Source organism: Microchirus variegatus (assembly GCF_963457635.1).
Source record: "Microchirus variegatus genome assembly, chromosome: 8".
Lineage (NCBI taxonomy): Eukaryota > Metazoa > Chordata > Actinopteri > Pleuronectiformes > Soleidae > Microchirus > Microchirus variegatus.
The window spans coordinates 16,116,233-16,129,410 of NC_139809.1; the positions used below are offsets into that span (position 1 = coordinate 16,116,233).

A 13,178-nucleotide genomic window follows, 5' to 3' on the forward strand; every position below is an offset into this window, starting at 1 on the left:
GTCGTATATTGCTCATATGGACTGAAGTAAAACGTTTTTCAGTACTTGTGCATTAGCTTAAGTCTGCTCCATGCTAGAGAGTTGATTGGCCAGATTTCAATCCCAATCTGGCCCTTCCAACAATCGTGGGTTCCTTCTGATTTAAGGCTGATTTTAACAGATTATCTGGCCAAATTATCATGTACTGTGAGGAGTTCACGGACACGATTTTAAGGTCATTGGATGCATCAGAGTCTTCATATATTAAATGTTAAAAACAACAGTATTAAAACAGCAATTGGGGGATGTGAGCAGAACCCTGCAATAACCAATGAGAGCTTGAAGTCCGCCTTCTCAAGCCATGACTTCAGCCACAGTTTCTTCACACAACAGTTATTAACTGATTTCTGTTTAGATTCTAAAGTCACGTTAAATCACATGATTTTTTTTTTGTGATTCCCTGAAATCTCCTCCCTGGAATCTTGAAGTTCGTTGCCCCTGTGGTCTCCCACGCTTTTAAAAATCAAGCCAGATTCGGAAATCTCTCTCGTGTGTGATGGTCTTAAGTTGTTCAGGGGAAACACCGTTAGTTGGATTTTCATTTTGAGTTCTTCTCTATTTTATCTTTGTCAGCTTTTCTGGTAATTTTTTTTCCCCTCTACTTGATCCAGATATTACGTCGCACAGAGCCCAGAGTCTTGACAGACACAAAATTCATTAAACGCCTCGAGTCTCTGGTGCAGGACGGCTGTGCTTCGCTAAAAAAAATGAAAACAAAATCCATTGAACGTCCGATCTGCGACATTACAAGTTGTCAGGGAAACGGATATTAGCGACATAACAGAGCAGCGACGAGTGACGCGCGTTTGATTTTTGAATGCAGTGACCCCAAAAAGAACGTTTTTTTGGAGAATCATCCGTATCTAGTCTCAGTCTATTGTGAAATTTGAGTAACTTTTCTGCTGTTGTCAGTCACAGAAACAGGAGCTTTGACAGGAGCAGGGGCCTCGGAGACGAGAGTGAGAGAGCGGCAAGCCATGGAAAAGACGAGACTAATAAAGTCATACACCAGGTGTGTCACCGTTTATCACAGAGTTCTGAGAGAGAGAGACGATAAACAAACATGAAGCAGGAACTACCCGTGGCATCTTCATCTCCTCCAGTTTCTTTCCGGCTCATTAAAAGAGGACAAATGTTGACTCCTGCGGGAACCGTCATCTACAAACTCGCACTAAGTAGATTTAAGGGCATAGGAGATAAGGACAGATGACATGAGGCTGCTGGTTGCATCTGTTTAACTATGCATGTGTTTGCAGGCCTGTTTGCACACTGGTTGTGTGTGTGAGAGACAGAGGGGCTAATTTAAAGGCAGAGAATATGCATGAAACAGCACAGGCAGTTGAAAGATACATTATCAAAAGGGCTTTCTGGCCTCTGAACATGCAGTTAGACGTATTCAGCCTCTGGCAGCGCAGAGGAAAACACAGTGGAGAGAGTCCATGGATGTGTGGAAAAGGGGAAAAAAAAATACACAAAGTTTACATCTATTCACATGAGTCCCACTTCTTTAACGTTGGTTAAATCCAAAACAACAGCAGCAGCAGCAGAGGAGAGAGTAGCATGAGAAAGTGGAGGCGGCCTGTCAGGCGAGCGGCGCCGCCGCCTCGTAGAGACTCCTGGTTGATCTCGCCCGGGTTGGACGAGCCGCGCGAGGACACCGAGGAGACCGGGTGGCTGTTCCGGTTGGAGCACATGTCGTAGAGGTTCCCGGAGAACTGCATCTTTTTGGATTCCTGTCGCAGGGACTCCCACACGGCCGCCGCCTCCTCCGGACAGCCGGCCATCGCCACGTTGGCGCAGTCGTGGAAGTCGTCCCACGACCTGCAGAAAAGGAAGAGCACAAATCTCTTAGCGGGGGGGGGAGGGTGGGGGTCTAAGTTGCAGCTATTATTCAGATGGATTTAAAGATTTAAATTATGTAAAAAATCTAAAGCAACTGGCCATAAAATCCTCCTAATATGTCACAGAGACTCAGGAATAATGTTCATATAACAAACTGAACTCACCAACAACAAAAGTACAGACAAAATATTTGCATTAAAAATATATTTTGCAGACTGCAAATCATGTTTATGTTTTGAAATCATGTTTTGGCATGTGGCGCCACCTACCGCCGTCTACCAATCACTGCAGTCAGTAGAGTCTCAACTGCCAAGCAACCAAGGGTTGCCAGTTACGTCAGAAAACGAAACCAAAAAGACTTCGGTATTTTGAATTTGAGTTAGTAAGTTTTTTGGCCACATTCTTACATATGGCACCTTTAAAGCGGAACTTTGCTTAAAAACTCGAAGTCATGTTACCCATGTTGGTATCCATTTTTGCATGATTCTGTCAGTCTGACAGTTGTTTCCTCTTCCTCACTTCCACCAACACCGGTTTTCTCTGCTTCTTTTCCTCCGCTCTGCCATGATGAACATCTAAAATAACGCTACCACTGCCTCGATCTTACAGCTGGTACCTGGTTGGGGGAATTTGGGGGGAACGAGACCTCCTGATTCTGAGGACTCCGTGTTGGCGTGTTGGAGTCTTAGAAGGCTGGTTTTCCCACTAACAGACAGTAGGGGGAGTGGAAACAGACCCCAATCTCCCTACAACAAGACATTTAACCATCTCAGTGACTCCAAAGCTGTTAAATTAACGTGCATAGTTCTGCTTTAAAGCTTTTAGACGACTAACCAAATGAGTTAAAAACAGCATTAAAGGTAAGCTCAGCAGTTCTGCTTCAACCATCCATCCATATCCAGAGCCCTTATTGCTACCCAATCTGTACCAGACACACAATTTAGTTCCGTTTGGAAGGGTATAAAAAATAAATTCACCTAATGGCATCCCAGGTGAATTTATTTTTCATTTAGCACAAACTGCAGGTAAAATAATGAGTCTTTTTTTTAGTGGACAATCACCTGATTGCATGAATTGTTATTTTTCATTACCTTTTTAATATTTATACCAGGAGCTGGGTCATCTCTACGGAGGCAGGCTTTTTGGACTGTCTTGTTTTTCACAACAGCCCACAACAGACAAACTAAACTAAAAATGAACAAAATCGGAAGAGGAGAGTGAGGAATATCCAGCTGCAACATGCTCAGGTTTACAGATTATACCTTTTAAACACACGACAATCCACAGATTAGTCGACAGATGTCGTCACAGAACCAGGAGACAACGCAAATATAAGAATGCCAATCAGCTGTGGAACGGACAAGACTGTAAAAACTCATAAGACGCCAGAGTTTATGCTAGCATGCTAAGTAGTTGCTGTACCGTTACGGCAGAAAAGCTACCAACAACAACAGGTGTTGGTCGCAATCTAAAGACAAGTTTTTGGGAAAGCTACTACCAAGAAAAAGGCTGATGTAGAGCAGATCCAAGACCAGAGTGAACATCGGTGCATGCGTTTAAACAGTAGTGACAACGGAAAGCTTGGGCTGCAAAGCGATGCCATGAACATTTGAACAAGTATCTAAAAAAGGTAGCAACAACGGAAAATACCGAAAGCCACTTAAGTTTGTTGCGCGGAACGCTTGTTGCTGCGGAGATGGAGGTATGTAGCTCTAACGGTAGCGACAACTGAAAGCTCAGAAATGTGGGCTGCAAGGCCATGTCATGCTAGCCCTGTTTCTACAGGACAGAAAGGGTAATTGGGTAACTTTATATCTTTGTGATCATTTGAGAGTATTTGTTGTTTTTCAGCCTCACATTTTCATTTGAACAAGTATATAAAAAAGGTAGCGTCAACGAAAATACTGAAAGCTACTTGCGTGGAACGCTTGTTCCTGTGGAGTTTGACGTATGTAGCCTGCTCAAACTGTTTTTCCGGGATCTCCAACGGGGTCGTACCTATGTTCCCCGGGTCCTATGTTCCCCGTTTTCCCAAAAAAGGTCCTATGTTCCCCACTTTCTATGTGATAGGGGAACATGGGACCCTTTTTTTGAAAAAGGGTAGGGTTAGGGTAAGAGAAAGGGTCCTATGTTCCCCGGTCACATACAAAGCGGGGAACATAGGACCCGGGGAACATAGGTACGGTCCCTCTCCAACCCTACCTTTTTAATGAATCATTTTCATTTCACTGTGTCATCCTGGTTATTTACGACGCTGACACAGACGTAGAAAAAGAGATCGCAGGCAGCTCTGCAACAGTAAAGACAACGCCAGAGCTTATGCTAGCTTGCTAAATAGTTGCAGCAACGTTACGCCAGAAAAGGTGCCAACAACAACAGGTGTTGGTCACAATCAAAAGACATGCATGCGTTTAAAACGGTGGTGACAACTGAAAGCTCCGAAACGTGGGCTGCAAAGCGACGCTATGCGAGCCCTGTTTCTACAGGACAGGTAGGTTAACTTTATGTCTTTGTGATCATATGAGAGTGTGTCATTTGAACAGGTATCTAAAAAAGGTAGCGTCAACGAAAATACCGAAAGCTACTTGCGCGGAATGCTTGTTGCTGTCGACTTTGACGTATGTAGCGTGCTCTAACTGTTTTTCCAGGATCTCCAAGCCTACCTTTTTAATGAATCATATTCATTTACGCTGTTGGGGGCGCTCCACACTGTGTCACCCTAACTATTTACGACGCTGACACAGACGTAGAAAAAGAGATCGCAGGCAGCTCTGCAACAGTACAGAGTGCAACTGTACAACCTATAGCAGAGGTCACTAACAGGCGGACCGCGGTTCGAATTGTTTAAGTATTTTGAATGTTGACGAGGTGCTTCTATTTTGACCTGCGCAGCTTCTCTAGACTTTACGGTACTGGTTGATCGAGATACAGCGATACATCGAGAGGAGACGGAGAAAAAAGTGAGCAAAGGTCTTCCCGTAGCTTCAACAACACTGCATTCATGAAGTGAATGGAAAAACGCTGGTGTGGACTTTGTTGAATTGTTGCCGCTTCATATGAATATGATTGTGTGGAACAGTCTCAGACCTGAGAGGAGGAAACAATGAGGCGAAGGAAAACAGAAGGAAAACAGAGGAAGAACACGCAGAAGACAGAAGTAATTATCTGACACAGACTTCCCTGGGATACACACACATCATCTTCTTCTTTTCCTCTGTGAAACTTTACGCCACGTAACCTTCAAGCCGAGTCTGACTGTAAATGGCTGGTAATTTTTTCGTCTCATCACAAGTTTATCTCAGAGGAAATACTGGCTGAGTGTTAAATACATGAAGAGAGAGAGAGAGAGAGGGTGGAGGGAGCAGAAACAGATGGCACTTTTCAAAATATGCCTGACACAAAACTCTCAAATGCTGACAACACATTTCACATTAACACACATTCATCTAATTACAACCACGGCTTTGCCATGTTCACAAACACAGGAGCTGTGTCACAAACACACACTAGTTTCCTCCCGAATCTTAAAAACAGACACATATTATTTGAGAAATCCTATTCATATTCAGTGACAATCTCTCACTAAACCAAAGCCCATAGAGAAAAAATCATCGTTTTTATATCACGGCACACAGGAGGAGTTGTTGATCCACTGTTGCCTCCATCAGTCACTTCAAATGTGTTTTGTTGTGATTTAAGTTTAGAAAATCCTTTGTTTAGATTCACCTCAGTGACATAAACGTATGAAATGAGGAAACAGGTGACCAGCAGCTCCTAAAAACACTGATTTTCTCTATGGACTTTGGTGCAGGAGAGTAGGCGCAGTTGATAAACTTCAGTTTTCAGCCAGAAAAGGCAGTTGAACGTACTCTTAAGGTGTCATAGACTTACGCAGGATTAGTTTTACATGGTAAAAAGGTGGAGTAATGTCATTTTATCTGTAATATTAATGGCAAATTCACACGGGATGAGGAATCTAAGTAAAACTACTACGATTGGGAGGGTAAATCGGGGTAAATCGCTTCAACTGTTCCAGGAACCATTTACTGTGTCCAATCGTGGAGCCGCTACTACGACCAGTTCAGTGCACTCAGACAAGGCACATGTTCTGACGACCTACCCAGTAACTGGGGCACCAACAAGGGCCCAGACGTGAAGGGCAATGGGGGTAACAAACCCAGTGATCCCCAACCCAATCCCCAACAACTTCACCCGACTTCCCGGACACTGAGTAGTCATCGTTTTTTCCATAGCTTGTTGTGCGTGGAAACATTTTCAGAAAACTACTTGTAAACTTCGTAAATTTCTGAATATATCCACACATATGGGATTAGTATTACCTGGCGTAATTGTTCCGGACCTTAAAGGTTGCCATAAACTTTACTGGCATCATCCAATACTGAGTACAGACATGGCACATTGGAACGGGACTAAAATCACTAATAAGCTCTGGTAATCCGAATTTTACCCCATCTCCTCATGTAAACCTAATCCCATCTGACTAAGGCTTTAAAGAAGCATGCATTTTATTTTGAGTATTTTTTTGTTAAGTGGCTAAAATCCCTTCTGACCTCAGTAGAACGATTACCGCTGTTGGAAAAACCCAAACTATCTAATCTATCTAAACTATCTAAACTAAATTATCCCTTTAAGTCTCCTCAGACCGGATGCTTTACAATTTTCCAAACTACATGGACTTGATCCTTTAAAGAAATCAAAGTTTGATTTACTACATAATAAAGCAAAAAAATTCGAGTCAGTCCTCATAAATTCAGGATCTGCATCAAAGAAAAAGAGACGCAGATCTGATGCTGGTGAGAGAAGCTGCTTCTGAGAGCAGCGGAGACTCATTTTTTATTCATTGTGTGGTTGTGTGGAATTGATCACCGGAGCAAATAAGATAAATATGATGGGATGTTCTCCTTTGTTGCTGTGCTGATGCCTTGAAGGCTTTTATCACTTCTTATCCTGCAAAGTGTTGATGTAAATCTCGCCGTAGCTGAACAGTTGACATTAAACAGCTTAGGAAAGTCCTTTAAAAAATGTAATATTTTGAAGTTTTATACGATGTCATGTGGATTACATTTACTCTCGAGCATAATCACACACATTTACAGTCACTCACACACACACACACACACACACACACACACAGTCTGGTGTCCATGACTTCAGAGAACCTTACATTGACTTACATTCATTTCCTGGACACTTACTCACTACACTCTTAGAAATAAGGGTTCCAAAAGGGTTCTTCTACAACGGCTGAGGTTCTACCTGGAACCATTTGCTTCTGAAGGGTTCTTGGTAACACTAATGGTTCCAGTAAGAACCATTTTGATCCAGAGAACCCTTTAAAACCCCTTTCCCGAATAAAGGATTTTAAAAAGGTTCTTGGTGGAACCCTCCAAAAGGGTTCCAGGTAGAACCTTTTTATAAAGGTACCTGGAGCCAAAAAGGGTTCTCCTATGAGGACAAGCCGAAGAACCTTATATGGTTCTAATTAGCACTTTTATTTCTCAGAGTGTAATACTGGCCTAATACTAACCCTAACCCTAACCTTAACCAGAGCAATAGAAATGTCTTCACCTTAAATGTTTTTTTTGTCCCCATAAGGAACACAGGTCCCCATAATGTGAGTAAAATCCCTTATGTGAGCTTGAATGTCTTATTCAAACCATAAAAACCTGTATTTGTTGGGACATTTTGGTTGGGTCCCACAACTTTAAAGGTCTTTCTCAGGGTTAAGACTTGGTTTTAGGGTTAGGGTTAGAATTGGGTTTAGGTTAAGAGTTAAGACTTGGCACTTCATTGTGATGGTTAAGTTTAGGGGCTAGGGAATGTATTATGTCAATGAAGTGTCCATGTGTTCCCTCTGGCTTAAACCCTGACCTTGTCAGGACCAGTAGTCCTCATGGAGACCAAAACCCGGTCCCCATGAGGCAGAACCTAATTTTTCTGAGGAACTGGTTAAGATTAGGCCCCATATTTGAATTGTGCTGAGGTTAAGGTTAGGGTTAGAATTGGTTTCGGTTAAGGGTTAAGACTTGGCACTTCATTGTGATAGTTAGGGTTAGGGGCTAGGGAATGTATTATATCATTGATGTGTCCATTTTTTGTTCCATGTATGTGTTCCCTCTGGCTTAAATCTCGACCTTGTCAGGACCAGTAGTCCTCATGGAGACCAAAACCTGGTCCTCATGAGGCAGAACCTAATTTTCTATGTTTAGGCCCCCGGATTTGAAGTTTGCTTAGGTTAAAGTTAGGTTTAGGGTTAAGTTTATGGTTGGGGACAATGCTTTGTTTGAGGTGTCCACATGAATGGCCTGAGAAGAACAGCTGATCAAACGTGTGTGCTTGAATTAAATTATTTGTGACGTCCAAAAAAATGTCCAACCTTATCTTTGTGAGGACATTTTGTCTGGGGCCCAGGGTTAAGACCAAAGGGTTCAGGATATCATTGGGTTAAGATAAGGGTTTAGATAATACATTATATCTATGATATGTCCTCACTAAGATATAAAAACTCATTTGTATGTGTGAGTGAGTGCTTTTGGACTGTGTCCAAGACGTAAACACTCCAGAGGTCCAGCTGTGACAGAACAAATGCTCTGCGACGATGGAGGACGACTGTTTACCTGCTGCTGTGGGAGGAGAAGTTGATGGGAAGGGGATGGAGGGGGTGACAACATCTGGTGATATGAGGGAAACAAAATCCTGTGTGTTACTTGTGTTCCTAAATGTTTGAGTACCAGTTTGGGCGATTGCTTGTGAAATGGGGGAATATTTCATACTTCATTTAATAAGTTAAAGTAAGTACGAAGCAGAGGGAGAGTAAAACACGGCAAACACCAAGCTGGAACATTGTCGGACTAATGAGGGGACAAAGTTAACACAGAACTGAATACTTTAAAGTTGATAGATGGTTGAGAGACGCTCAGCATGCTAGCAACTAGAGGTGTTCTGGTCTGTGACGTATTTGGTCAACGGGAAAACACAGTTGTCGAGTTCGCTAGTGCTATGGCTAGCGTAAGTCAATGGTACCTGCTAGCATGGCATTAAAAACACTCATACCGACTCCACAGTGCACCCGAGACAAATCCATTGTAACGGCAGACTATCGATGTACATATCTGTGTTGATAGAATAATATTTGAAAAAAAACTAACCTCGCATCGCATGAATTTTTCAGGGACTACTTTCTCAATCAGTCCGCCGCTGTCATAGCCTAACAGGAAGTATGACGCTAATGCCATGCTAGCTGGTACCATTGACTTGCGCTCGCCATAGCACCAGCGAACTCGGCAACTAGAAGAACTGAATGAAATTTCTTGAAAACGTCTCCAGACGTCTCCATCACACCGGCTGAGTTGGAAAATAGGTCTTATGTCCATAATTCCTTTAACATTTAGACATTAACTATTATAAAAAGTGGCTTCAACTTCTACCAAAGTCATTTTTCTGGTGACATACTTGTACTTTTACTCAAGTATCCCTTTAACATACTTTATACAAGACAAGTAATACGAACAAGCTGATACGGGGCCCTATCTCCTCCTAGTGGATCGGAGGTGAACACACTTCATTTAATAAATTGATTCCCCCCCGTAAAGAGCTTGTATTCTGGCCAATTAAATGGCGTAGTTTGGGGATTTCTGGGTTTAGGTCTGGTCTCCAGTCACAGGTGGTGCAGAGACAGCAGAAAGACACAGCGAGGACACTGACAGACAACCAGCTGCTCTCGCCATTACAAAACCTCGCCGAGGGTCCGTCTGCTCTGCTGCTGCTTATGTATCTGAAAAACTCCCAAACTCCCCCACTCCACCCCCCTCCCACGTCGGAGCTTGTTTCCCTCCATCCACATTTTTTTTTTTAAACAAAAACGAATGTACACAGCAGTACGACCATCTGGGTTTTGACTGAGTTCCATTGCTCCGTGTTACAGGATGTATTTACTGACATCTGGAGCCATTTTCAACGCACACTTAATCAGGGCATTTACGGGGCCCTGAGCTGAGTTTGGGCCCTGTACAGAAGTAGCCGGTGCTTGGCTGTTATTGATACAAACGCAACACGATAAACTGCATTGGTTATAGTTGTGTTGTTTACACTAAACCAATGTCGCTCTTGTTTTTCGTTCTGAAACCTCAGAGGGCTGTAAAAACCTAGTTAAGCTGAGAAACTGATTTCCAAACCAAACTTTGTGGCGAGACCGTGTTTGGGCCAGGGAGGAGATTTATTATCCAGTAATTCTTTTTAAACTTTATTATATTTTTACGATAACAACTTGGCCTTGGTGGAGCTGAGTTTTTTTTTTTTTTTTTGTGTGTGTGTGTTTTTTCCCCTTTCTCCAATCTTTCTTATTCATTCATCAAATAAACACTTGGAAATTCACAAATGTTCCATATTTAACCGCGGTGTCTAACTGGCTCAGAACACGTTCACGATCATATCCCCCCTTCATGTTAGCGCTGAAAATAACACAGCATTGTGAAAGTGTTATTTTCATAAACATCACTAATGTGGGTCTTTTTATAAATCCCGCAGAAACCCTTCGCAGTGTGTGTCGTGACTATTCTGTCCAAGGTTAATGCACTAAAAGGTAAAACAAATTTAAAAAAAGCTCATGTGTGTTGCATGGATTGAAAAGGAGCAAAGAAAATAGAAAGAATTCTATTCTTGCGGCTGACTTTGACAAAGGTTTTATATAACAACCGACATGTTTGTGCGGCAGTGGCCTTCGTCGGGGTTACCAGATTGATGTGCTTCACGAAGGCTTCCTTCACCTCGTTGCAGAGCCAGAGAGAAAGAAAGAAAGAAAGAAAGAAAGAAAGAAAGAAAGAAAGAAAGAAGTCCTTTCGGATTTTCAACTCACTTTAATCCACTCTGCTTTAAAGAAAGTATTCACCCTCTCTTTGTGTTCTTCTTGGTTTCCCAAATATTGAGGGTTTTTTTTTTCTGGGAGGAAATCGTTTCTACCATATAAAAAAGTGCAGATCAAAAGAAATAGATGAACTCAAACAGCAAATTGGGCCACACATGCACTGCACACAGAACCGAAACCAACAGGCAAGCAGCAAACTGACATTGTGTTTGTCCTTTTGTTTGTCGTGCCCATTGATGCGTCTTCTTTTCCAGTTTGTTCTTTCTTGAGTTGGAGGATGTTGAGCCCTCAGGCCATGTACAAATCCCTGAAAGACCAAAGCTAAGAAGACAAAGACGAAATGTTCTGGACCTCACCTGGAAACAAGAGCTGTCACACTAAGTTTTTTTGGGGGGGAGCTTACCTATATATATATTAATATACTCTAAAGCCTTACATCCCAGTCCACAAAAAAGTCACGTCCTTTGTAAATCAGTAAGTAAGCATTGGAAACCAAGACGCGGCAGAAGCAGCCACATGTAGCTGTACTTTGCAGGAGCTTCGGAGTCTTTGTGATGGTTAAACGTCTTGTTGCGGGGAGATTGGAGAACTGCCTCCACTGCCTACTGCCGTTGGTGGAAAACCAGCCTTGCAAGATCGGAAGTCCTCAGAATCGGGAGGTCTCGGGAAGTCTAGGGTCTTCCGAGATACACAAATTGCAGACTTTAGATCATTGGTTCTCAAAGTGAGGCCCGCGGGCCAATGGGCCAAACATTTCTGGCGGCCCAAATGAATTACAGTTGATAGTTTTAATGCAGGAGCTACTAAGCTTGTTAAATGTTTATTGGACATAACTGGATACAGACCAATCAGTGTAAACAATAATTCTGGGTATTTACCTGGTTTCTATATGGTGAATTTTAGTGTATTATTGGGTAATAGAAATGTGTTACTTGATATTGACCTGTAATTAGAAGGTAAGAACAATGGCAGTAAATTATGAAGCGTTATTATAGTAACGCTTAAATTACATTATATTAAGGCTTATATTACTTAACGCTAAACTGTAGAACTGCAATCTGGTCATTAAAATTATTACTTTGGTGGCCCTCAGTACAATGTTGGGTTCCTAAATTGGCCCTCAGGTATCAAAACCTTGAGAACCCCTGCTTTAGATGAAATAGAAGCAGAGAAGAAGTAAGGAAGAGGAAACGACTGATCAAGCAAGGGGCCACATATGAGTGAACGTCGGACCGGCTCTTACCGAGAATTAAAAGACACAGAAGCATGTAAAACAGTCATCCATACTGTTGAGGAGAATCTGGAAGTTCGGGATGTGACCTTCTTGATCAGTGGACCAAATGCCTTGACGTTAACTTGTTTTCCTCTTCAAGGATTCGGTAAACATCCATCGACCCTTCAATCCTGACCAGCGTTCTTACACTTCCTGCGCCAGTACAAGAACATTCCCAGCGCATTCCCTGTCCTCTGAGTATTAAGGGAACATGTCGCATGTCATTTCCAAACATGTGTTTCCTGACCACTCTTCCGTAAAGCCATTGCTCGGTGGACTGTGGAGCTTAATGTGGACATATGGACGGATACGACTGCAGCATCCATCCATCCATCATCCGTCCAATCATCAACTGAAGCAGAAGCGACGATCGCGTTCCCCACATGTGGAACTTTTTTTGAAAAAGTAGGCTGGAGTGTGAAAATTCCTTCCTCCGTGTCCCTTGAGGTGATACTTGGTACAAATGTGACACCCAGTTAGAGATGCTGAGCCTTTGCCTTCATCAGGGAAAACCGTCCAATGGCGGCTGAGCCTGGGGAATTATCGACCCAACATGTCCTGAATATTTGTGTCGGAATCCGACCCGAACCCAACACAGTGAGAGCTGCAGATGAAGAGTTTGCCTACTCTAACTGTCATGTACTGTAGTTGTTAACCTTCATGTATGGTTATTGGGGCAAATGCAAGCGTCATGAACACACGCACACCATATTTTCAATAAAGCTATTTTTCTAAAAAAAGCCATTTGAATTTTGACCTGTGTTTTTAAAAGGTCTCTTAACGGTTACCATCCTGAGCTCTGAGGTCTAATAACTGCTGTGCAAAGATCTTGACTCAAAATTCAGGTGGTGATCAAGTCTTTTCTGTAGCTGCCCCCAAAGTTTGGAACGAGTTACCCAAAAATTTGGGTAGAAACTGAAAATCTGCCCCCACCATTGAACATTTTAAATAAAGACCCACCTCTTCTCCTTGGCCTTGGTCAACTTGGATACTTCTCTCTCGATCTTATTATGTTTTATACCTTTTATGTTAAGGGTGAATTCCAATTCCTTGCTTAACCCTCAATCTTAACCCTCAATCTCAAAAATGCGCACTCCCGCTAGTGCAAGTGCTGTCCCGCAAGTTTAAGGGCTGTATCGC

At 42.6% G+C, this 13,178-nt stretch overlaps 1 protein-coding gene across 1 annotated transcript in view; it reads right to left on the reverse strand.

The window, feature by feature from the left end:
• Positions 1–1,556: 1,556 nt before the first annotated feature.
• The window catches only part of nrn1la (neuritin 1-like a), a gene marked incomplete at both ends in the record, with an annotated part of 87,886 nt that continues 76,264 nt past the window's right edge, over positions 1,557–13,178 (reverse strand). The window contains one exon of the mRNA XM_083893195.1: positions 1,557–1,860. Within this exon, the coding sequence (XP_083749321.1) occupies positions 1,557–1,860 (304 nt within the window). The remainder of the gene's footprint in view (positions 1,861–13,178) is intronic.